The sequence below is a fragment of the Salmo salar genome, chromosome 13 (genome assembly GCF_965601325.2).
Source record: "Salmo salar chromosome 13, fSalSal1, whole genome shotgun sequence".
NCBI lineage: Eukaryota > Metazoa > Chordata > Actinopteri > Salmoniformes > Salmonidae > Salmo > Salmo salar.
Window position 1 is genome coordinate 38,298,338 of NC_138303.1, and position 25,688 is coordinate 38,324,025.

At 41.6% G+C, this 25,688-nt stretch overlaps 2 protein-coding genes across 7 annotated transcripts in view; both read right to left on the reverse strand.

Moving 5' to 3' along the window:
- Positions 1-703: 703 nt before the first annotated feature.
- LOC106567206 (ras-related protein O-Krev) lies at positions 704-10,644 on the reverse strand. 3 transcript variants are annotated; one of them, XM_014136226.3, is made up of 9 exons: positions 10,495-10,641; positions 7,414-7,560; positions 3,753-3,841; positions 2,875-2,943; positions 2,734-2,790; positions 2,495-2,635; positions 1,910-2,053; positions 1,630-1,745; positions 704-1,447 (listed from the first exon to the last, which is right to left on the reverse strand). In XM_014136226.3, exons 3-8 carry the CDS (start codon positions 3,807-3,809, stop codon positions 1,659-1,661), a joined length of 555 nt encoding a protein of 184 aa, XP_013991701.1. In that variant the 5' UTR covers positions 3,810-3,841; positions 7,414-7,560; positions 10,495-10,641; the 3' UTR covers positions 704-1,447; positions 1,630-1,658. The 3 variants fall into 3 exon arrangements, with proteins under 3 accessions (XP_013991701.1, XP_013991700.1, XP_013991703.1); XM_014136225.3 differs by lacking the exon at positions 7,414-7,560 and having other exon boundaries at positions 10,495-10,644; XM_014136228.3 differs by lacking the exons at positions 3,753-3,841; positions 7,414-7,560 and having other exon boundaries at positions 10,495-10,603.
- Positions 10,645-20,865: 10,221 nt separating this feature from the next.
- Positions 20,866-25,688, reverse strand: part of kdm5bb (lysine demethylase 5Bb) — a 42,890-nt gene continuing 38,067 nt past the window's right edge. For all 4 annotated transcript variants that reach the window (XM_014136224.3, XM_014136223.3, XM_014136222.3 and 1 more), the window contains exons 27-28: positions 24,742-25,005; positions 20,866-24,505 (exon numbers count right to left, since the gene is read on the reverse strand). In XM_014136224.3, coding sequence (XP_013991699.1) covers positions 24,377-24,505; positions 24,742-25,005 — 393 coding nt within the window. In that variant the 3' untranslated portion in view covers positions 20,866-24,376. The remainder of the gene's footprint in view (positions 24,506-24,741; positions 25,006-25,688) is intronic.

Sequence of the window (25,688 nt, forward strand, 5' to 3'; positions counted from 1 at the left end):
GTAAGAGTTTCATAATTAAACATTTTTTAAGTATTGAGCTTGGGCAAATTGATGTAGTCGGAGCTGAATTCCATAAAGCCTGGTCTCTGCTCAACTCCATTGGTTGAGTTCATCAGTAACTTCCTTCACCATGGAGTTGAGTTGTCAGCTAGGTCTGACATTCACGTGACATGGCCGCGTAAGGCGAACCCTGTTGCCGTTGCGGAACAATAACAGTGACCTGTCTGCCTTTCCGCTCAGCAAGCCTGGCACACACCCTGCGCCTCCTTGGGTGGTTCCGGATAAGCCAAGTAGTTGGCCTTTTGCTGTGGCCACGTCTCATGAAGAGCCACTGCTGTTGCATTTCTCCAATTCCTGCACGTGAACATCTCGAGCTTGGCTGCTGCGTCGGTCATTTTCTAGGATAAGCTTTCGGCTTTTAAATCATTTGAAATTAAATAATTAAAAAAAGGAAACTAAAATCAGGCTTGAAATAATGGGCCTGAATTAGACAGAGGAACTGTGACGATTGGAGGCAGCAGTTGGCGCATCAGTAACGATGCGACATGGCTGTATTTCAGAAAATCGAGCTGTCTCATTCTAATTCTATGCCAACAATTATTTAATGTTCCCGCAAAACACTAGAGATTTGCAACAGGCAAACATTCTTCACAACTATTGATTATCATCATGTATACAGAAAATAAAATCCATTGACAAAAGATAATGAAAATGTACAATTGTTTTATCATTGATAAAAGCTGGAAAATCATTTGCGACAAGGTAACAAGACACAACAGAGTTGGTTTAGTACAACATATTTTCAACCTCAAGACAGAAATCAAGTCTCCTCATTTCCCAAATTCTATAAACACACATTTTCCACAGCTTCATTATTCAAAAAAACAAAACAAGAATTAGAATATATTATGGGAAAGATGAAAGCCTTGCAGCTTCCCATATAAAACAAAGTCACTTAGTAAATATGTTATTTGACAACTTCTTAAAAGTAATAGGAGAAAGAAAACATGGAAGTTGATGCATTACTGTTGACACAATTAGTGCAGATGGGTAAGGTAATGAAAAAGCCCAATAATTACCATGATTTCTTTTGCAAACATTTTGTCATTTGAAATGAGCCAAAGAACGGAAATCAAACAACCTAATTGTCCAAATCCACAATAAATTGCTTGGTAGTCTTTTTTGTTTTAAATTGTAATTTATAAAACAGGGGAAAGGGAAAACTTTTCATCACAAGGCTGTCCCATTGACAAAATGAAAAAGAGAGAAAAAGGTCTGCATTTCTTAACCATTACGAAGCAAAGAGTATCCATGAAGAATCCTCCATTATTAGAGTGGTGAAGTAGAGAATTACTTTTCTGCTATTGTCAAACATCTCCATTCGTTGTTGAAAGGGCTTGAAATGCTGAAACGTTCCAACTGGGCACCAGTATTGTATTGCAGCTTCCTACAGGTAGAGACAGAGGACATGTTAGTCCACAGGTACTTTTTTCATTCCTTTTTTCAGTTTATTCTGATAGAAAACAAATATATCAATGCAAGTACATTAGCTGGTGCCATACTCACGGGATGATGATAAAATTAGACAGATGCCATATCACCCATTGGATCCCATCTTAGCCCACTCACCTGGCTCAGAGCTGCTGTAAGGGGGAGCTTCAGAGCAGTGTGCAATTTGACTTCTTTTCCTTCTTCTTTTCTATCGGTGTTTTCCTATTGATCTGTCTGACCAGGTCATAGAAAATCTAAAGCAGACAAAAGGAGCCAGTAGTTAGAGATGCATCTGTTATAAGCTCCAGATAATCACACTTGTTTACTTGACGAGATGTATATTCTTATTGCAATTCTCATCAACGTAACATACATTCATTCAGTTCAGGTGACTGGAAGTGAAAGCGGTGGGGCTTACCTCATTAACGTTGATCTTTGATTTAGCTGAGGACTCTAGAAAGGCACAGTTGTTCCACTGTCTGGCCAGGTTCTGACCCTGCTCCTTGCCCACCACACGCTCATCCTCCAGGTCACACTTGTTGCCCACCAGGATCATGGGGACCTGATACAAAATAACGAGAAATAGACAGAAGACAATGAGAGACTATAGCCCTTTACCCTGTTACTTTCCAAAGAAAAAATAAAGGCTATATAAGTCTCCATAATGTGACAACAAATCAATAATGTACTAACTCTGCATGTGGTAGAAATAAGAGCTAAACTGAAACCTGCAAACATCTCTCATGACATTTCTATTTCGTTATTGCTATGCTCTTCCAGCACAGAGAATACCCTATTGAGAGAACCTATGGCTCTCAGAGCAGTAGGATTACAAGATAAGAGCCAACAGACTCCTTAATTGAGAACACCATTAAAATTGCATATAAATCATAAACGTATCATAGATTTCACAACAGCTGTAATAAATGCATTGACGACAAGGCCCAAGTGTTGGAAGCACGTCAATGACAGTGACTGAGCCCTGATAAGCTACAATACTCACGTCCTCAGTGTCCTTTACTCTCAGGATCTGTTCCCGAAGGTCCTGTAGATCATTAAACGTGGACTGTGCCGTGATGGAGTATACAAGAGCGAAGCCTTGACCGTTCTTCATGTACAAGTCCCTCATCGCCGTGAACTGCTCCTGTAGAACAGCAGAGGAAAGACTCCATGACACGCTGGTCATATTTACTGTTAACGTACAATCTGTCACCATGGCTAACATGGACACGTTCTACCTACTGTTCCAGCTGTGTCAAGGATTTCAAGCATGCACTGCTGCCCATCCACTTCAACTTGCTGTGGGAGAGAGGGAGTAAAGTTGAGTAACATTTTGACATCAGTGGTAGCACTTGAAAACTTGGTAACTATAGGGCAGCATACCTTTCTGTAGGAGTCTTCTATTGTGGGGTCATATTTTTCCACAAAAATACCCTGTACAAATTGGACAGTCTGGAAGAGAAAAGGCAAAGGGGAGGAGAACATGAATGTAGAGAGTGACACATACATTCTCCAAATCAAAAAACAGCCACTCAATCAGGGCTCTAAACATTTTCATTGGTAGCACAACATGCGTTTCAAAAATATTGACAAGTCATATAGGCCCAATAAAGGCTGTATCTAAATCAATTAAAAAATCATATTTTCTGGTGCTCCAATTGATTTAGATACAGCCTTTATTGGGCCTATATGACTTGTCAATATTTTTGAAGCACATGTTGTACCCTGGAAATTAATCTGTTTATTCTAAAAGTTAAAATGTTGATACAAATACCTGTCATTGAAATGACAAGTTAATTTGTGGAATATTAGGTGAGCTAACATTGTGAAAAACACAGTTTCCTATTGAGCTGCATAATGCGGTAACATGACTGAACAAGTTGTTAACGGCCCGCGACATGGTTGATGAATGGAAAATATGACCCGCCAATGGAGATGCATCCAGCTGCAGCGCCAATAGAAGGGAGAAAAAACGTAGTGCCGGTAATATGGTCACAACTTTAACAGTTTGGGCTACAGACAAGCTGTTTTTTCTCTAGGGCACTCGGAAACAGCGCTACGTGAAGCTTAATCATTACAACAATTATTACCTGGCTGATTTTTTTGTTCTAGGTGCACTGGTGCTCCCAAATGTACATTCCAAGTCACACAGCAAAATATTTTAGGGCATATGCGACCAGAATGGTCGCCCTTTAAAGCCCTGCACTCAACGCACCCAGAATGACTCATAACAGAAACCTAAGCATGGCGGTACTACTAACCAGTGCAGATTTGCCTACACCTCCTGAGCCTAACACCACTAGCTTGTATTCACGCATGGTGGGGTTACTTCACTCGACGGCACAAAAGTCTGCAAGAGATGAGACAAGAGAGAGAACATTGGTTAGGGCTACTTACGTCACCATTTATATAATTTTACACATTGCCGGCCACAGATGAGGAGAACCCAATAATTCCCTTCAGTTTTCATCAGCTCTAGACGCCACACTGTGGGCGGTTCCCTTGGCTCGTCCATTATCTAACTACTTTAGTTATACACAGCCAATCCTAAACATAACTGCCTTGTTGCGGTAACCCCCTTTGACAATACATATACAGAAAGTGAAACTCCACTCTGCCAAAAGAAGGATATATCTCTTTCTGACTCACTATCCAGGGACATCCGTCGACATGACAAGGCCTTCTTTTCAAAAGAAGGAAACAAATAGAGCCAAGATAACCCAGAGATGTATGTCCCCCTTATAAAATGACACCCTATGACACTTGAGTGACAGTGAACTGATGCTAATTGTCAAACTGCTCAGTCTCTATGGAGACTGTAGGCAATAGCCATGGTGCCACAAATAGCTTCATCTAATTAGCATGCACAGGAGAAGGCCATGTGGGGTGAGGCGTCGCCACCTCTATCAGCTTGGCAAGGTGAGAAGTAAGGCTTGTTAAATTAGCACAACATTATAAAAAAGCTCATCAGTCAGTCAGGTTTTTATGACTGTTGATATTACAAAGCCATCCAGTAACTGTTTCCTGTTCTGTCTTGGAGCCAGCCATGGAAACGTGAGGCACCTGCCAAGAGACACTTTTCTCTACAGAATATTATCCCCATGATACCTTTGTTATTGTTTTGTTTTGTCTGTATTCCAACGGGACCACGTTGGAAACAAGTGGGATCACTTTAACGTGTTGTCATTGCATCTTTTCCTCCAATAAACCAATGTCTCTTTATGTCCAATAGGAATTACTACCAGGCATAGGCGAAAACTCCTCCATGAGAAAATACATTTTATCTGCTGTGCAGAGAAACAATCCAAACACACTATCATTATCTAGCTATGCAAACCTAACAAATTCCAAGCGGCAGCAGCATGACAGGCCTACAACGGAGAGCTGGGCAGTATGTGGGATGTTACAAAGGTCCATTCAAATCCTCAGACCATTGCAATACACCCCTTCCTCTGTGAAAATTATATGCATATAGACAACAGAACAGAGATCATAGTAAGAGAATGACCATTGCTCTGCTTAAATAATGACCAGACCAAGAAAGGACACTTCTGTGTTTGTTTCTGATCTTAGCCCATTTTTAGAAAGCAGAAGTTAAACCTACAGATGCAATAAGAATACGAAACAAAATGTGTGTCACAAAGGTTTCAGAAAGACATTACACTAATCTGATGTGGCAATGGCCTTTAGTTGACTGATTACAGGTGACACATCTGGAGTAGCGCTTAAGCAAATACAGTGAGCTCAAAAAGAGTATTGGGACAGTCACACATTTGTTGATGTTTTGGCTCTGTACTCCAGCACTTCGGATTTGAAATGATACAATGGACTATGAGGTTAAAGTGCACACTGTCAGCTTTAATTTGAAGGTATTTTCATCCATATCAGGTGAACTGTTTAGAAATTGTACATAGTCCCCTAAAATGCAGGGACTAAAAGTATTGGGATAAAATCACTTATATGTGTATTAAAGTAGTAAAAAGTTAAGTATTTGGTCCCATATTCATAGAACGGAATGATTACATCAAGCTTGTGACTCTACACATTTGTTGGATGCATTTGCTGTTTGTTTAGGTTGTGTTTCAGATTATTTAGTGCCCAATAGAAACGAATGATAAATAATGTAGTGTCATTTTGGAGTCACTTTTATTTTAAATAAGAATAGAATAGGTTTCTAAACATATCTACATTAATGTGGACGCTACCATGATCACGGATAATCCTGAATGAATCGTGAATAAGGATGAGTGAGAAAGTTAGATGTACAAATATCATACCCCCCAAAAAATGCTAGCCTCCCCTTTTATTGTAATGGTAAGAGGTTTGCATATCTTGGGGATATGATATTTGTGCATCTAACTTTAACCTGTCTCCTCCCCTTCATCTACACTGATTGAAGTGGATTTAACAGGTGACTTCAATAAGGGATTTTGTCATGGAAAGAGCAGGTGTTCCTAATGTTTTGTACACTCAGTGTATGTGAATTTGTCCCAATACTTTCCCCTAAAATGTGGGGACCATGTACAAAAAGTGCTGTAATTTCTCAAACTTTTCACCCGATAGGGATGAAAATACCATCAAATTAAAGGAGAAGTTATTTTTTACAACCAAATCTCTACTTTCTATGTCAATGGCATGTCCAGAAGGGTCCAGACAATTGTATTGTGATTTCACGTTTTTGAACTCACTTCCTCATCCTCGTTGTGTAGTATAGTGGCCCCTAAAATGACATGAACAAAAGCTCCAAAAAACACCCAAATACATCCTTTTAGAAACAGCAAAGCTCTCAGTATAGTGATGCAAGTCTTTAGATGTTGTACACATGAAATTGTGTCAATCCAAACTTTATCCGCAACGTTATATTCCATTTTGTTGCGACTCGAGCAATACCCCTCCGTCCATTTTACAGGTAACTGACAAAATAAAGGAAACACTTGAGTAAATGAGGGATACAAAGTATATTAAAAGCATGGGGTGCTTCCACACAGGAAGTTCCAGACACTTGTAGAATCTATGCCAAGGCACATTGAAGCTGTTCTGGCGGCCCAACGCCCTATTAAGGCACTATATGTTGAGGTTTCCTTTATTTTGGCAGTTACCTGTAGCAGCAGGCTACACAGTAAATGGAACCGCTCGAGACGGCTCGAATCGTGCAAAAGGGAATATAACATTGTGGATAAAGTTCGGAATGACAACTTCATGTGTACAACATCTAAAGACCTGCATCACTATACTAAGAGCTTTGCCGTTTCTAAAAGGACGTTTTTTGCGTATGTTTTTATATTTTGTTCATGTTTCTTCAGGGCCCCCATACTATACAATGAGGATGAGGAAGTGATTTGGTGTTTGGGGTAAGTTTCTCTAAAACATGTAATCACAAAAAAGGTGTCTGGACCCTTCTACAGTATAACATTCCATTTACACCAAAAATAGAGATTTGGTTGTAAAATATTCATCTCCTCCTTTAAAGCGGATAGTCTGCAATTTAACCTCATAGTCATTGTACCATTTCAAATACAAAGTGCTAAAGTGCTGAAGAACAGTGCCAAAATAACAACAAAGTGTCCCTGTCCCCAATACTTTAGCAGATCACTGTAAATGCCTGTAGAACTTCACATGGTCAATCCCAATGTTAGTATCCTGCAAAACACAGCTGATATGGTGAGTGTTTCCATGTTGACAGGAACTTGGCACATCCACCATGCCCACTGCACACCAGCACAGTGAGCACACTAGCCTCTAGATATGTTATAAGTCAGTGACGGTTCAGACCCAGTATTCTCTTAACATAAGCCTACATGTTATTTTATTTTTTACTAATGCTCTGAGTGGTGCGTTCCCAGTCAGCATAGAATAGCCTAGTTTCTGCACTGAAACTCGTTTTATAGAAAAAAAAACACCCACTCTAAGGACATAACCTACTGTGCGCAAGGCTGGAAGCGACAACTCCCCACTACATCTAGTGAGGGAAGGCTAGCAGTTCCCAGGACACACTGACGTCTGTGGGCAGGTGTGGATGCTGTGTTGGGAGCCAAAGGAGCTAGGCTACTCCAAAGAATCCCCACAAAACTAGGGAAAAGACAGAAGAAATATATAAATTGCATTTCACTTTTTGTGAATAATCTCAGGGCTGCACTTTGAGAGTTGGGAGTGTGACACACATTGCCAAACGGTAGGTGTACATTAGCCTAAATCATCTACTCATCGGTGAGTACGTTTACATGCAAACTAATAATTCAATATTAAACTGATTATGACAGAATGCATAATGCATATGGCATTAGTCACGTAAACACCTTACTCTGATTATCTTAATTGGCATAATGTCGTAATCGAGGTAAGCATACGCCGAATTAAAACACCTGGTTTTCTGAGCCATCTTTCAAATGACTAGGACATGTAAACAGCTTCATCATCGCTCCAGCGGGATATTTGATTTGCGCATTTGCCAGTGTGTGGTAGCGCAAGCATCCCTCTTATGCGCGAGTGAAGTGAGTTCTGAAAAACTGAAAGTATGCATGAAATATTTTTCACATACAAACTTTATGTCAGAACTCAGAATCAAAAAGTCTTCGCAAAAATAAGTCAGTGGTAGAACGTTTATTTTCATTGGGTATTTTCTGCATTGATCAAAAGTCCCATCAGTAGCCTGACTTCAGATGTGTCCATGTAAACAGGAATATTACCTAACCGGACTATCCACAATAATCACATTATTGTGTGCATGCTACCGTGCTGTGTTGGGGAAGCTTCTCTGAAAATGGAGTTTACCAAGCTACCAATTACTTCACATTGGAAGAAGTTACGCTAGACTAAAGCTACCCGTAAGAAAAATATAGTTTACATAACTAAAGTTACTTTGATGAAGTAGTTCATCCAAACTAGATTGTGAAAATGTATCATCAGTAAATCTGTATTGTCAGAATACAAATTGCAAGAACAAATCACTTTGGGGTCATATGTTAACAGAATGTTTAACGGATTAACGGAATTTAGCCTATTAATTAAACCCCAAAACAGTTTCAAGTGAGAATTAGACAAGTCCGATGCCGAAAAATAAAATAAAATAAAAAGTTGTGTAGTTCCAGTAGTTAGCCTAGCTACACAGCATAAAAGTAATTAACTACTGAAAACACGACCTAGATTTTAATTTAGTTCAACTACCACCAAGTTACTGGAAAATGTAATGAATTACTAGCTAGTTGAACTACTGTACTTGTACACTGAATGTACAAAACATTAGGAACTCCTGCTCTTTCCATGACAGACTGACCAGGTGAATCCAGGTGAAAGCTATGATCCCTTATTGATGTCACTTGTTAAATCCACTTCAATTGGCGTAGATTAAGGGGAGGAGACAGGTTAAGGAAGGATTTTTAAGCCTTGAGACGGATTGTGTACGTCTGCCATTCAGAGGGTGAATGGGCAAGACAAAAGATGTATGTACTGTCTGAATAAATTGTCAAACGACCTAAAGAAAAGTTGGGAAAAAATATGAGCATACTTTACATTTCAAAGTCATCGAATTTTGAGTGTTTATTTAATGTTCAAAGCATTCTGAATTCATCTAACATGTTCATAGGCCCAAGCCATGTCAAAAGACATAGAATTGCAGGAAATTTGCTTTAAAATAGCACAAGTACCTTCCCCAGACTCCCATCTAGGTCAAATCACCTGTGCATAACAGAAGGGGGCCACCAGAAGTGTTGCCAATTAAAAATACTGTCTGATCCAATCGTAATGAAGCCGGTTAAAACAGTGTACAGTAAGTGTGTATTTTGCATTTGAGAATCGATTCACGTTTAGCTGGAGTAATTTGGCTCTGAAAATAACATGCAAGGACCTTAGTTGGACCGGTACAGTTAGGCTCCTTTAAGAGTACATATTGGGCTACACTCAGTCTTAAACTTGACAGATATGGTGTAAAAATCCTGACTTGAATGCATACAAAAGAAACACCTGATGAGAAATTGCTTTTATTGCACATGGGTGTGCGCTCCTGAATGTCAAATCACGTGTCAAATCTTAATTCTCAAAAGACAACACTAGCCACCCTTGCTTACATAACTAGTTTGCTAAATGCAACCTTTATTTATACTAGGCAAGTCAGTTAAGAACAAATTCTTATTTACAATGACGGCCCACCGGGGAACAGTGGGTTAACTGCCTTATCTGGGGCAGAACGACAGATTTTACCTTGTCAGCTCGGGGATTCGATTCAGCAACCTTTCAGTAACTGGGCCAACGCTCTAACCACCATCTGCCGCCCCTCAATCTATCCATCTAGATCAGCGTTTCCCAAACTCGGCGGTCCTCGGGACCCCACGTTTAGATTTTTGCCCCAACACTACAATGCGGATTCAAATAATCAAAACTTGATGATTCGTTGATTATTTGAATCAGCTGTGTAACGTTACTACTGTACTTAGGTCAGAAACCAGAACGTGCACCGAGTTTGGGAACCCCTGACTAGTTGGCTAACTAACTAGCTAATAGGAAACAGATAACTTGCAACTATGTGTCTGACATCACTTCGACAAAATAACGTTTCAATGTAACGTTAAAACTAAGAGGAAGGGATCAGCTGTACCTAGCCAGTCAAGTTAGCTGGCGAAGTTTGCTAGTTAAGCTAACGTCCCCTCCGGTCCGATTCAAAGTTATAGCTAACAACTAACGTTATGTAGTTAGGTGAGCCAACCGGGTAGTGCCTGGCTAAATTCTTAATAGTTAGTCAATTAATGTCCAACTAGCCAACATGGCTAGCTAGCTAACTAAGGCGTGTGAACCACTGGTGTTAACTAGGTACAGACAACTCCCTTCGGCTTGTTGTGTTAGCTAGCTGCTTCGCTAACGTTAGCCTCCCTTAGACGTTCCATCCGGCCTGGACGTTAGCTGTCCTACTTGGCCATCCGACACGTTTCTAACATTTTCACGACCTATATACATGTTCGAGTATTGATTATCCCCAAACTGTTGCTATGACCAGAGATAATCGTTACTCACCGTGTTTTGTCTCCCCGCCACCTCACTGGAGTAGCTGACTTCAATGAACCTCCGCGAACGTCAATCCCTAGCTAGCTAACCTCTCCCACCATAAATGGCAACGGACGGTGCACACTAGCTACTGTAGTTTCAAGGCGGCCTGATGTTGTAGTCCATAAAACCATAATGGATCATCTGAGTATCATGGCAACCATGCACTCACTGAAAGTGCAAATGTTATTAAATAAGAGATTACAATTTTATTTCCACGGTCTTCGCATTATAAACTGAGGACTGACAAAAGCTATAAAGTAGGCCTACTGCCATACAAAATCTGTTTGGATAATGTGGGCATGCAGAATACTGTAGTCTGGTATGCAATTAGAAAGCATACATTCCACTTGAATTCCCAGAAATAAGTCAGCTCTACTTTTTCAAACATATCAGAGGAAACAGTCAAACAGATGCAAGGAAACAGCAAGGGTCTTCAACTTCAAGTCCCCCACACACACACACACACACACACACACACACACACACACACCACACACACACACACACACACACACACACACACACACACACAATAGCAATATTTATTGCCAACCCAAAGCTTCTAGATACTGTACATATGTACACTAATGCTCTCTATAAACTAAAGAGTGTCAGGAGGGAGTAGAGAGCATTGTCGTCTATTTTCAGTTGGGGTTCTCCTAAATGTGCGGTGCAGTACAAGTCACTGTCTTCCTGGGGAAGAATGTTGGAGCTTTACATAATTATCTCATCATACACATGACAAGTGTCCTCTTCACCCTGAGAGAGAGGAAGAGAACAGAGGATTGGGTAGAGTTTATTTGTTGACCGAGTTGGTGCAGAATGAAGGCTGTCTGATGAGCACATGCAAAATCTTATTCAAACTATGATAAAGCATAAACAAAGATCCAATTCACCTGTGCAATGGCTACAGGATCTGATACTTTAGATGCTGGAAATGCTGAGGGACACAAATTAGAGGCTTCAACATATCATAAACAAATAATATTATCGTAACTGCATTATATGTAGGTACGATATCAAAGAAAGGGAACTTGGTCTTACTCAGTAAGCACGACATTGATCGTTTTCTGAAGAATACACAAAGTGCAACCACAGTGCAACACATCAACAGTCCGACAGCTCCCACAACAACATGGACACTTACAAAACCTAAAGGAAAGAAAGAGAATAATTCAACAAACTCTCAATCAAACCAGTTTTCCAGTGTTTTTAGAACAAAATAGAGTAGCTTAAAGCTAAATTACCTGTGCTGTCAATCAGAATCGATGAGGATGTTGGCGTGACATCCCAATCTGCAACAGGTAACTTTTTGCATGGCACCATTAAAGTGACAAAACAAAAGCATGCAGAAGATAAATGAAAGATTTATTAGAAAATAAAATAATTGTACAATAGGAGCTTATTCTTTAAGCTATTTAAAGTTATATCAACCTGCGTAAATGTGGGGACCTCTGGGTACACATATCTGTTTGTTTCAGTGGTGTCCTTCCTATCAGGTGTAAACAGTGAAGTGACCAATGGAGCTGTGGGTAGAAATAGTAGAGGGTAGACCGAGTATGATTTTTGTGCATTCAAAGACAATCAAAGGGGATCAAAGCAAAACAATATGCATACCTTTACTCACAGAGACATCTACTTTTGTTAAAACATCTCTTCCCCACTGATCAAGTCCACAATAGTAAAGTCCAGAGTCCTGTAATTTCAGGTTTTTGATGGTGGCAATGAAAGTATGTCCATGGACGTTGTCATACATAGAAAATCTTCCTACTGTGACAAATGTGTCCACTTTCACACTTCTGATGAGAATGTCACTGTAGGAACAAGGGTGGCGACACAAATATTTGGCCTTATATTGATATCCATCTGGATATGAACACTTAATGTCTAAAGATCCACCTTCACTTCCATGCTCTCCAATTTTGCTCCTTTTTGCATAACAGCTTAAAACTTGATAAAAGAGAAAACAATGTTATTCTTTATCATAATAACAAATAATAGCTGAAACGTGAAATGAACAAAAACTTTGTGGAATTGTTTGGCAGAAGTTTATTCTATACAATTTGCAGTATGCAGGAGTCTCTTTCACAAAGAAAATCAACAACAAAAATGGTCTGTGTTAAACTCACCTGGCAAGTAAACGAGAATCATCAGATAGATTTTCATGTTTTAATTTTTTTTAAATCTTATTTCACCACAGATCCCTTTTTCTCTCAAATGATCCTACTGTCACCATATCAGTCTCTACCCAGCAGCATCACTTGCAGCGGCTTAGGGCTGTTTTTGCTGTATTACAGGAAGTGAAAAAATAAACTGATTGCAATGTTTCAGGAAGGAAGTGCTACAGACAAGTGCTACTTTTGTTAAATCAAAAGCCTATGAGGCAGACGGAGACATCGAAGACAGACGAAACATCCCATAATTGTTAATCTGGAGGAATTAAATGACCTGGTTATTAGCTATTAGATGCACTCTCGAAACCAGACATATGAATGTGTTTTGTTTGGTTCTGTAAATACATTTCAGAATTTGCACTTGAATACATCAGGTAACACCTGTGGCCTGACATGTCAACCTCAGTGCTGTACTGTCCTCTACTAGTAGTTAAAAATCTTTACTTGTCTTGGTATATTTTCATGTCATAAAACATCTGTGTGATACAGTATGTACCCCTCATGAGTCAATTCTAAACAACACAACATTTTCAAAAGCATTCTCAAAATATATTCCCCTCCCTCTCAGGACACAATCTATCACAGTGAAATGTTTGTAAAGGTCAAGGGGTCTCCTGCCAGCTATAGGGAAGACCCTCATACTTTCATGTTGTAAGCAACTGCCAACCCTATAGACAACTAATAGCGATTGACTGCTATTATATTACACATTGACCAGATTAAGAACCTATGCACACTTTAGATACGAGTTGTGTGTTGCATACTAGTTATGTGTTTGGTTAAATGTTTTATTTAGCTATACTGAACAAAAATATAAACGCAACATGTAAAGTGTTGGTCTAATGTTTCATGAGCTGAAATAAAAGATCCCAGAAATTTTTCCATATGCACAAAAAGCATATTTCTCTCAAACGTTGTCCAGAAATTAGTTTATATCACTGTTAGTGAGCCTTTCTCATTTGCCAAGATAATCCATCCACCTGACAGATGTGGCATATCAAGAAGCTGATTAAACAGCATGATAATTACACAGGTGCACCTTGTGCTGGGGACAATAAAAGGACACTCTAAAATGTGCAGTTTTGTCACACAACTCTCTCAACACCTGTCCTCTCCTGAGACCATAGGGGAGTTGCAGCGATGGGACAAGACTGTAACTTCCAATTGGATATCACGAAATTAAGGAGAAAAAGGGGTAAAAAAAAAATACAATTAAAGTAAATTGTTGCATGTTGCGTTTATAGTTTTGTTCAGTATATAATATCCTTTAATCGTGACACTGGAAAATTGTCTTAAAAAAAACATTAAAAAAATGTCTTTGTTCTTTCCTCTTATGGCTACTTAACTGTCTAAAAATACAAAAAATATGATGACTTGCAATGTGTAAGCCTTTCCTTCCAGTTGTTCTCCCCTTTGAACTTTTCTGTTTCCGCTGTGCAACTCCCCCATTCTCCCCACCTCTTTGCTGGACAAAGCCTCACATGAAAGAGCAGAACATCCAACTGACCATCATCCAGTAATTCAAAAGAACAAAGGAATTATTCTTACATCATACTGTGTCTTCAATGCAATGACCAAATATGAACATCTAAGGAGAAAAGGAGGGAGAGATTCAACTGAGGGAGACGGAAGTCAACAGGCAGTGTAGCCTAAGGTGGTTTCACCAACACCACCTTCTGACTCACAGTACCCACTGCATTAGATATCTCTCCATATCTCAGCAGCAACAACAGAAGCAAGGCTTCGCCCCAGGTACTACTGTAAGACAAATGCAGTTCTGTTTCTGTATCAAGTCCAACCTCTTCTTCCTGTGATCCCCTGCCCGTTCCTGAAGAAGCTTCGGAACATCAACCAGCAAGAGGGTAAAAGATTTAGATTAGATTTATTCACCTATATTCTTCCTGGCTGTAAATTCAAGGGAAATGCTGGCTTTATACACAGCTCAAAAAATTAAAGGGAACACTTAAACAACACAATGTAACTCCAAGTCAATCACACTTCTGTGAAATCAAACTGTCCACTTAGGAAGCAACACTGATTGACAATAAATTTCACATGCTGTTGTGCAAATGGAATAGACAACAGATGGAAATTATAGGCAATTAGCAAGACACCCCCAATAAAGGAGTGGTTCTGCAGGTAGGGACCACAGACCACTTCTCAGTTCCTATGCTTCCTGGCTGATGTTTTGGTCACTTTTGAATGCTGGCGGTGCTTTCACTCTAGTGGTAGCATGAGACGGAGTCTACAACCCACACAAGTGGCTCAGGTAGTGCAGCTCATCCAGGATGGCACATTAATGCGAGCTGTGGAAAGAAGGTTTGCTGTGTCTGTCAGCGTAGTGTCCAGAGCAGGGAGGCGCTACCAGGAGACAGGCCAGTACATCAGGAGACGTGGAGGAGGCCGTAGGAGGGCAACAACCCAGCAGCAGGACCGCTACCTCCGCCTTTGTGCAAGGAGGAGCAGGAGAAGCACTGCCAGAGCCCTGCAAAATGACCTCAAGCAGGCCACAAATGTGCATGTGTCTGCTCAAACGGTCAGAAACAGACTCCATGAGGGTGGTATGAGGGCCCGACGTCCACAGGTGGGGGTTGTGCTTACAGCCCAACACCGTGCAGGACGTTTGGCATTTGCCAGAGAACACCAAGATTGGCAAATTCGCCACTGGCGCCCTGTGCTCTTCACAGATGAAAGCAGGTTCACACTGAGCACGTGACAGACGTGACAGAGTCGGGAGACGCTGTGGAGAACGTTCTGCTGTCTGCAACATCCTCCAGCATGACTGGTTTGGCGGTGGGTCAGTCATGGTGTGGGATGGCATTTCTTTGGGGGGCCGCACAGCCCTCCATGTGCTCGCCAGAGGTAGCCTGACTGCCATTAGGTACCGAGATGAGATCCTCGACCCCTTGTGAGACCATATGCTGGTGCGGTTGGCCCTGGGTTCCTCCTAATGCAAGACAATGCTAGACCTCATGTGGCTGGAGTGTGTCAGCAGTTCCTGCAAGAGGAAGGCATTGATGCTATGGACTGGCCCGCCCGTTCCCCAGACCTGAATCCAATTGAGCACATCTGGGACATCATGTCTCGCTTCATCTACCAACGCCACGTTGCACCACAGACTGTCCAGGAGTTGGCGGATGCTTTAGTCCAGGTCTGGGAGGAGATCCCTCAGGAGACCATCCGCCACTTCATCAGGAGCATGCCCAGGCGTTGTAGGGAGGTCATACAGGCACGTGGAGGTCATACAGGCACATTTCTGTGAGGCAGGCATAAGAGCTTTCCTTAGGCCCTCCAACACTGGGACAGGGGGAGGAGGTGGATGTGCTGCTGGTCCAGATCGGCCAGCCTTAGGAGCCTGAGGTGGAGGTGGTGGAGACCTAGGACGAGATCCAGCATCCCCAGCCTTAGGAGGAGGTGATGTAGACCCTGGTCCAGATCTACCACCCCAAGCCTTAGGGTTCAGCTTACCCACAGCCTTGGGGCTCGCCATCTCCCCAGCTTTGCCGCTCACCTTGTAGAAGGGTTCAGGTGAGGGTTTAGGAGGGGACAAAATAGGAGATGTTTTCAGAAGGTTTCCTGTCCTCTTAGTCTCACCAACAGACTTGGGTTGAGGTTGAGATAACTTCCCCAAAGGCAAGGTGTTCTTTTTTGTGTTGGTCTGTGGTTGCGGTGTCTGGCATGATGACTGGAATGGTTGAGGCTGCTGGGATGAATGGGCTTGCAGCTGCACCTGTTTCTTCTCCTCCAGTCGACGTTGCAAGTCCATGTTCCGACTCAGGATGTCGGTCATGGTCATCCTTGGGCCGGCCAGCTCAAAGCCGTAGCCCAGCTTCATCAACCTGGTGTTGTTTCTCAACGCATTGGCCATCTCCATCTCTGTCTTGCCTCCACAGATGTGCCGCTGGTTGTGGAAGCGCAGTTCAGTGACGGTTATATTTTTCTCTAAGGCGTGTACCATGGCCAAAATTCCCTTGCCAGTGAGGTAGTTGGAGTCAAGGATTACGCTGGTCAGAGACGTGTTGTTCCGCACAGTGCCGGCAATGGCATAAGCCACATGGTCATCAGCCCGGGTGTTGGCTAAAGCAAACGTCTTGACGTGTGTTGTGTTGTTGTGCTTCTGCAAATTGGATGAGAGTGTGGGTCTTGATGACATCTGAGTTGTTGACATTGAGCTCCGTCATTAAAGGGTCATCTTTTCTGACCTGCTCAAGAAGCTCATCAAACATGAGCTCCTTGACTTCACCAGCCAGGCGTTCATCCCTACTGCTGTTCTCTAGGATTACATTGTTGACTTCACTGTATTTATTAGGATTCCTTTCTGTCTCCTTTTCACTGTCTTTCTGTGTCTTATCCTGGACACTACTTCGTTTCCTGTGTGATTGGGTGTTTTCTCTCTCTTTGTCCTTCTCATTATTCCTCTTTTTCTTCATCTCAGTACCTCTGAGTTCTTTTTGCTTTTCCTCTACTTTAGAGAACATTCCTCTTATCTTGCTATCCTTCATTTTTTGAGATTTCTCTTTATCTTTCTCCTTACTATCGTCTTTCTCAGCTTGCCCTCGAAGCTTTGAAATCAGGTCCTTGGTTTTAGAGTCTGTCTTTGTTCTGTTTTTTTTCTCCTTTTCTTTCAAATCCTCTATTTTTGTTTGCAATTTTGAGATAAGGTGAAGTGTTTTGTTACTACACTTATCCTTTTTGTCTTTTACTTCAACCTGTAGTTCACTGCTATTTTCAACAATCCAATCTTCCTTTTTTTCACTGTCTTTATCTCCTCCTAACCTACTATGTGGTCTTTCCTCATTTTCCTCTCTACTCCCTCCCTCACCCTTCAAGTTCTTGCTCTCTGGTTTTTCCTCTTTGTCCTTGGATAGGACTTCTTTGTCCTTGGATATGTCCTCCTTAGTGGTCTCCACAGCAGAGAAGTTTAGGTCCATGACATCCTGGTCATCCGGGTCATCTGACTTGAAGTAGAAGAAACTATCACAGCTCTTCCCCATCTTCTTCAGGCGTTCCCATTTCACTCTGTCAGCTGTTGGCTCCTTAAGTATGAAGTATTTAAGAAAAGATAGTTGCATGAATCATACAAGTATGAAATGCAGTATTAGATTAAATTTAATACACAATGTACTGTATATTCATTTTTATATATTTAAAAAAATATTTTGTGAATGCTTCTGGAATGTCAATAAGTCAGGAAACAGCCTATGTAAAACCTATGGAACATTGCCCCTACGAGCACCCTCTGTAAAACTGTATATCTTGCATATAGCAAACAGGGTTTTTTCATCCCCTACAGGGCGATGCGTCGGTAGGGATCTGCGAGCCACTGTGTAAGTAACTCTGGCAGATGTTTCCTTAAAAGGCAGTATGGGTCAGAGCGTTCTGCTCTGGAATTTCATTTGTCTTAGAATTGGAACCAGCATGCCAGCATTAACCAGACTCTTTATTCCATGAGCCTGTATTTTACCTTGTTCATCAAACCTTCTCCAGATCTCAAGGGGCTTTGTGAAAACAAGATGACATACAAAATATCTACAGCCAACACCCTACAGATGGCCAAGTACAGCTTTGTGGGATGGAAATTAAGTATTGATAACTATACTACTGCTACATAATTGGTTGACATTTGAATACAATGTGAATCATATATCCTGCTATTTATACATGTTCTCTTTATGGCTCAGGGGCTCATTTGTTTACGATTTAAAAAAAAATGGGGCTGCCTAGCAACTCCTCAGACCTATGATGCCCCAGTGTGTAGGTGACATTTTGCCTGTTCACAAGACTTCTCTATAGTCTCTGTACACGCAGCTGTTTCAACATAGCTCATGATTCCTTACTTGCAACCTGTTGGAGCCTTTATCTAAAAGCTGAGTGTCAACATACTCTGGGTCTCTAAAGATAAGCTCACTGTCTAAGCTTCTCTTTATTAATCATTAGGATATTATTGTATCATCTGAAAAAAATCAACTTAATGTACAAAATAGGACACTGGTATTGTCACAGTCAAGATCTGAGACGTGTGTAATATCTCATATTTATATTTTATACCAATACAATTGCTCAGAGAAAGATTCTGTTTAACAAGTCATTTTTTTCTCATAAAAAAAGGTAGGGTTCAAAATGACTGTTTTCAATACCTTTCACCTTGCGAGGATAACGGCACTGAGCCTTTAAAAAATGTTTTATGAGTTGGGAGGGATTTTAGACCATTCCTCCATACAGAATCCTTCCAGATCCTTGATATCATTAGTCTGCACTTATAGACTGCGCTCTTCAATTCAAACCACATATTTTCAATGGTGTTCAAGTTCTGAGACTGATAACTGGCCACAAAATCAACATTTTGCAATGGCTAACAATTTCTGAGGATTTTGATGTGTGCTTGGGTTATTGTCTTGCTGGAGGATCTACTTGCGGACAAATTTCTGTGTCCTGGCAGAGGCAACCAGGTTTTTGGCAAAAATGTCCTGGTACTGGGCAAAGTTCATGATGCTGTTGACCTTAACAAGGACCAGTGGATTCCAAATAGCCCCATGACATCAAAGACCCACCACCATATTTTACATTAGGTATGGGGTTCTTTTCTGCTTATGCACTCTCATTTTGACACCAAACCCACCACTGGTGTGCTTGGCCAATAATCTGGAAGGATTCTGTATGGAGGAATGGCCTAAGATCCCTCCCAATGTGTTCTCAAACTCATTTTAGCAAAAGGCTCAGTGCAGTTACCTTCACAAGGTGAGGTATTGAAAACAGGGATGTCAATAATTTTGACCCCTACCTTTTTGAGAAAAATGAAATATTTCTTGTTAAACAAAATGTTCTTCTCTAAGCAATTTAATTAGTATAAAATATAATTCCCCCATTTTTGGGGGTTGCGTACAATACAGCTCAGTATTTCAATTAAGTATTTTATAGTCATTTTTGCTAATTTTTAGCAAGGGTGTCATTCATTTTGGGACCCCACTGTACGTCTGTATTCCTATTTCTGTCAAACTCCTAACAATTATTGATTTATTTCCAATAGAGACACTAACAGCAGTTATATTTGAAGTTAGTGGGTGAAATATTGCCCACAAAAGTATTCATCATCCCTGGTCTTGAATCCTGCAATCACTACACCATGTCTGGAATCCAGGGTTGACAGCATGAGGGTCCTGATATACTTGGGCACTTGAATAAGGTGTCAAATTGGTAGGCCAACTTAAAGTACTCAATTGACAGCTGTTCATACATCTAGGATACACTATTCCTACTGTAATAACACCATTTCAGAAGTCAACCAGCAAAAACAACTATTGTATTTTTTATTGGTTACAAGCTGTCCTTCACACAAAACTAATGACATTGGCATCATACCTCAAAGGACAGCTCCCTTTGAATGAGTTTCTTGGTTTCGCGCTCACAGTAGCCAAGCATCGCCCCCCTATTGTATTTTATTGACGGCTGCTTGTCTGTCTGGTTCCTCTGCCGGAGCCCGACTGGCACAGCTGGATCCGGGTCAATAACGGTCAGTTCGCACTGCAGCTCTTCCACCTCGGCGGGTGTCAGAGCGGCTAACAGTTTGTCAATATCGGAGTCCTCCTCGCTGTCCACAGAGCGTTGATTCTGCACTTTCCACATTATTTCCCACAAAAATGTCCTGTTACGCAAACCGGTGTGTAATTGGTACGTCCGGTCTCCAAAAGTCCTTTGATAATAATAGTTCTATTGGAACACTAATCTCAGGTTCATTGACCTCTCCAGTCTCTCTTTGAAATGGTCTTTCGGTGCAATTGAAATAGGTCAGTACCCTCTCCTTGTCCAAACTATCTGGAGGACTGCCTGGGCCGCCTCTCGAATAACTGTTTAGCTCAATGCCCAATTTAAGATCAGCGCACTGGAGCTGGACTGGAGCCATTAGACAACACAAGTTGCAAATTGATAGCTATTAAATCATTTATATTCTGTATGGGGCTATTATAAGTTTGTGCATAATGTCATCAAGAGAGAATTATACTTTTGTAGCCTATTGTGGCCATTTAATTCAAGGTTCTTTTGACTAAACACCAATAATCCTTATGCATTCATCACGCAATAAACCTGCTTATAGGATAGTGGGACGACACACTAGTGTTGATATTACGACATCTAGTGGACCAAATTAAAAGATGAAAACCGTTCCTTTGATATTAGGAGAAAATGTTTTTATTCCACAATATAAACTGCAATGTCTCAAACTACCTCTCTCCATTCCTTCCCAAAGTAACCCACCCAAGCACATACACCACATGACCAAAAGTATGGACAACTGCTCGTCAAACATCTCATTCCAAAATCATGGGCATTAACATGGAGTTGGTCCCCCCCTTGCTGCTATAACAGCCTCCACTCTTCTGGGAAGGCTTTCCACTAGGATGTTGGAACATTGCTGTGGGGACTTGCTTCCATTCAGCCACAAGAGCATTAGTGAGATCGGGCACTGATGTCGGCCGATTAAGCCTGGTTCGTAGTTAGTGTACCAATTCATCCAAAAGGTGTTCGATGGGGTTGAGGTCAGGGCTCTGTGCAGGCCAGTCAAGTTCTTCCACACGATCTCGACAAACCATTTCAGTATGGACCTCGCTTTGTGCATGGGTGCATTGTCATGCTGAAACAGGAAATGACCTTCCCCAAACTGTTGCCACAAAGTTGAAAGCACAGAATTGTCCAGAATGTCATTGTATGCTATAGTGTTAAGATTTTCCTTCACTGGAACTAAGGGGCCTAGCACGAACCATGAAAAACAACCCTAGACCATTATTCCTCCTCCACCAAAATTGACAGTTGGCACTATGCATTCGGGATTGGTAGCGTTCTCCTGGCATCCGCCAAACCCAGATTTGTCAGTCAGACTGCCAGATGGTGAAGCGTGATTCATCACTCCAGAGAATGTGTTTCCACTGCTCCAGAGTCCAATGGCAGAGAGCTTCACACCACTCCAGCTGACGCTTAGCATAGTGCATGGTGATCTTAGGTTTGTGTGTGGCTGCTCGGCCATGGAGACCCATTTCATGAAGCTCCCAACCAACAGTTATTGTGTGCTGACGTTGCTTCCAGAGGCAGTTTTGAACCCTGTCGCGAATGTCGCAACCGAGTACCGACAATTTTGACATACTATGCGCTTCAGCGGTACCTTTCTGTGAGCTTGTGTGGTCTACCACTTTGCGGCTGATCCGTTGTTGTTCCTAGATGTTTCCACTTCACAAGAACAGCACTTACAGTTGACCGGGGCAGCTCTAGCAGGGTAGACATTTTACATACTGACTTGTTGGAAAGGTGGCACGTTGAAAGTCACTGAGCTCTTCACTAAGGCCATTCGACTGCCAAAGTTTGTCTATGGAAATTGCATGGCTGTGTGCTCGATTTTATATAGCTGTCAGGAACGGGTGTGGCTGAAATAGCCTAATCCACTAATTTGAAGCCGTCCACATACTTCTGTATATAAAGAGCCTTCGGAAAGTATTCAGACCCCTTGACTTTTTCCATGTTTTGTTAGCCTTATAAAAAAATATATATATATAATAAATAAAAATTCTACACACAATACTTCATCAATGACAAAGAAAAATCTGGATTTTATCAATTTTTGCTAATTTATTAAATAGAAAAACTGAAATATCACATTTATATAAGTATTCAGACCCTTTACTCAGTACTTTGTTGAAGCACCTTTGGCAGCAATTACAGCCTCGAGCCGCCTTGGGTATGACGCTACAAGCCTGACACACCTGTATTTGGGGAGTTTCTCCCATTCTTCTCTGCAGGTCCTATCAAGAGCTGTCAGGTTGGATGGGGAGCGTTTCTGCACAGGTATTTTCAGGTCTCTCCAGAGATGTTAGATCGGGTTCAAGTCCGGGCCACTCAAGGACAATCAGAGACTTGTCCCGAAGCCTCTCCTGCATTGAACCTTAGCCCCAGTCTGAGCTCCTGAGCACTCTGGAGCAGGTTTTCATCAAGGATCTCTGTACTTTGCTCCGTTCATCTTTCCCTCAATCCTGACTAGTCTCCCAGTCCCTGCCGGTGAAAACCATCCCCACAGCATGATGCTGCCACCACCATGCTTCACCGTAGGGATACTGCCAGGTTTCCTCCAGATGTGACGCTTGGCATTCAGGCCAAAGGGTTAAACTTGGTTTCATTAGACCAGAGAATCTTGTTTCTCATGGTCAGAGTTTTTAAGTGCCTTTTAACAAACTCCAAGCGGGCTGTCATGTGCCTTTTACTGAGGAGTGGCTTCCATCTGGTCACTCTACCATAAAAGGTCTGATTTGGTGGAGTGCTTTAAAGATGGTTGTCATTCTGGAAGCTTCTCCCATCACCACAGAGGAGCTCTGTCAGAGTGACCATCAGGTAACAACTGGTCACCTCCCTAACCAAGATCCTTCTCCTCCACTTGCTTAGTTCGGCCGGGCGGCCAGCTCTAGGTAGAGTCTTGGTGGTTCCAAACTTCTTCCATTTAAGAATGATGGAGGCCACTGTGTTCTTGGGGACCTTCAAATGCTGCATACATTCTTTGGTACCCTTCCCCAGATCTGCGCCGCCACAATCCTGTCTCGGAGCTCTACGGACAATTCCTTCGACCTCATGGTTTGGTTTTTGCTCTGACATGCACTGTCAACTGTGGAACCTTAGACAGGTGTGTGCCTTTCCAAATCATGTCCAATCAATTGAATTTACCACAGGTGGACTCCAATCAAGTTGTAGAAAAATCAAGGATGATCAATGGAAACAGGATGCACCTGAGCTCAGTTTCAAGTCTCATAGCAAAGGGTCTGAATACTTGTGCATTTTTAATACATTTGCTAAAATTTCCCAAAACAGGTTTTTGCTTTGTCATTATGGGGTATTGTGTGTAGATTTGAGGATTTGTATTTATTTAACCCATTTTAGAATAAGGCTATATTGTAGCAAAATGTTGAAGTCAAAAGGTCTGAATACTTTCCAAAGGCACGTATGTGGCAGTTGATCCAGTTCCTTCTGTCTGCTAAATTGCTAGTCTACAACTGTAACTTACCCCAGTCGATACGCTTCCTGTTCTGTACATCAAACCATTGCTGAAGCATCAACACGTAGTTCAGAGGAGACCAATCCATTGAATTCAATTGAGACAAACATTATTGCTCAGATAAATAAACTTAGTCTACCAAAAATGATATAAGTCAGAGAAGTTTGATGCAAGTACTAAGCACTGGGTTTCCCAAAAAATACAGTTCTCTCTATCACATGATTTATTATGGGGAAGGAGGGGACCTTAACCAACACCATCTGTCTCTGGTTTTGCATGCAAGGAAGTTCAATATACTGTAATATACCCTTGGATCTTTACAGAGTGCCTTATTGTTTGACTCCTTTGCACCATCCATTATATGGAAACCCATGCAGCACTGACTCCACATCATGTCACAACCACAAACAGTTCAAAGGAGGAAAGAAAAAGATGTAAAAAATACAAAAAAAGTAACAAACAGTATCGTTCTGGACAACAACCCAATAAAGAGGAGGAGATAGCACCGTTGTCACAAAGGGGATGAGGACAAGGAGGGCTAGGTCTGTGACATCCTGACTTGTGTGGCCAAGTTGCTAACGGAGTAGGCCGAAAACCGTCAGACTTCCAGCTTTCCTTCCAAAACGCCATCCATTCTCTCCTCAAATCCTCAGCGGCCATCGCTTATTGTACAGCTGACACACACATAGTCCTCTTTCTCAGCCAACTCGGCTGTCACACCCACACAGACCTGGTGGAACCACTGGTTACAGCTGCCGTCACACTGGACCCAGTCCACCTGAAATAAGTCAAAAACACCAAATAAAGAAAACTCAAGTGACATAAGCCAGACAAGGAACTGAACATTCAGTCAATTTTACAATTTCTACTACAAACAAACTGCTAGGCATTCTGTCCCTCTGTCCTTTATTTGAACTCCAACACTAGCAGTCAGTCAATCAGGTTTTCGCAATTAATAAAATATTGCTTATCTTATTTCATATTTTCTTATTATCAGTGAGTGATTTATTTTACCTCATCTCCTTCTGGCTGCTGGCATCCCTCTGCTGGACACATGGCCATCTCCTCTTCAGAGTCGTCTGACTGGGAGAAGTCGGAACGAGGAGATGAGGAGGTCGAGGCTGCCCTGCGTTCCAGGTTCTTCTCCTTGTTCATTTTCTGTCTCTTGTTTTGGAGCTTCTTAGCCTTGTCCCTGCGCTCTGTCTCCAGAGCCTCCCTCTCCAGGCGTCGCTTGGCCTTCTTCTCTGCTCCGTTAACTACTTCCTTTTTCAGGCCATCCTGAAGAGATAGAAAACGTAACATCTTAAAGTAAACTGGATTTCTTATTTTCATCAGTGATGAAATGGTAACAGTGATAAACCAAATGCTTTTATAGACCAATCATAAAAAAAACATACCATTGAATTGAATGTATTTGTACGAAAGGCTGTGGAGAAATGGTAGTCATCATAGTCGAATAGATAGAAGTTAGTCATATCAGAGCTGTAGCTCCGCCCACCAGTGAAATGGAGAAAAACACGCTGGGCAATTCCAGCTCAGAGAAGTCAAGTGAGAGAAAGTTCCAGCCATCCTGTGGTTTTCCACTAGTTAGCTTTCATTGTGTTAGCCAAGGCCAGTGTGCATCCTTGTTGATATGCAAGTACATATTTAATATCCTTCAGGTGTTTGTCTAAAGACGCACTTGGGGACAATATTGTCATTTTATGGATATGCTAATTAGGCATTTCTATTGCGAGCCATCAAGAGCTAGCAACTGTAACGCAGCTTGCTAGCTCCGTCTCTCCGATCATATTATTTCTGACATTTAGCCTAGAATTTGTATTGTGTAATGTCCCCCAGTTCCTTTTTACATACCCTGTATAGATGTATAGAAGATGGCACCGACAGACATGGAAGCTCTGCTTCTAGCTCCTAAGCAACTTTTCAGTATTTAGTTTTTTTTGTGTTATTTCTTACATTAT

Coding starts and splice junctions, on each gene's coding strand:
- LOC106567206 (XM_014136225.3), bottom strand. CDS start 3,809: ATGCGTGAATACAAGCTAGTGGTGTTAGGCTCAGGAGGTGTAGGCAAA. Junction 2,791..2,874: donor TAGAAGACTCCTACAGAAAG/GTATGCTGCCCT, acceptor TCTCTCCCACAG/CAAGTTGAAGTGGATGGGCA. Junction 1,746..1,909: donor CAAAGATCAACGTTAATGAG/GTAAGCCCCACC, acceptor TGTCTGCTTTAG/ATTTTCTATGACCTGGTCAG.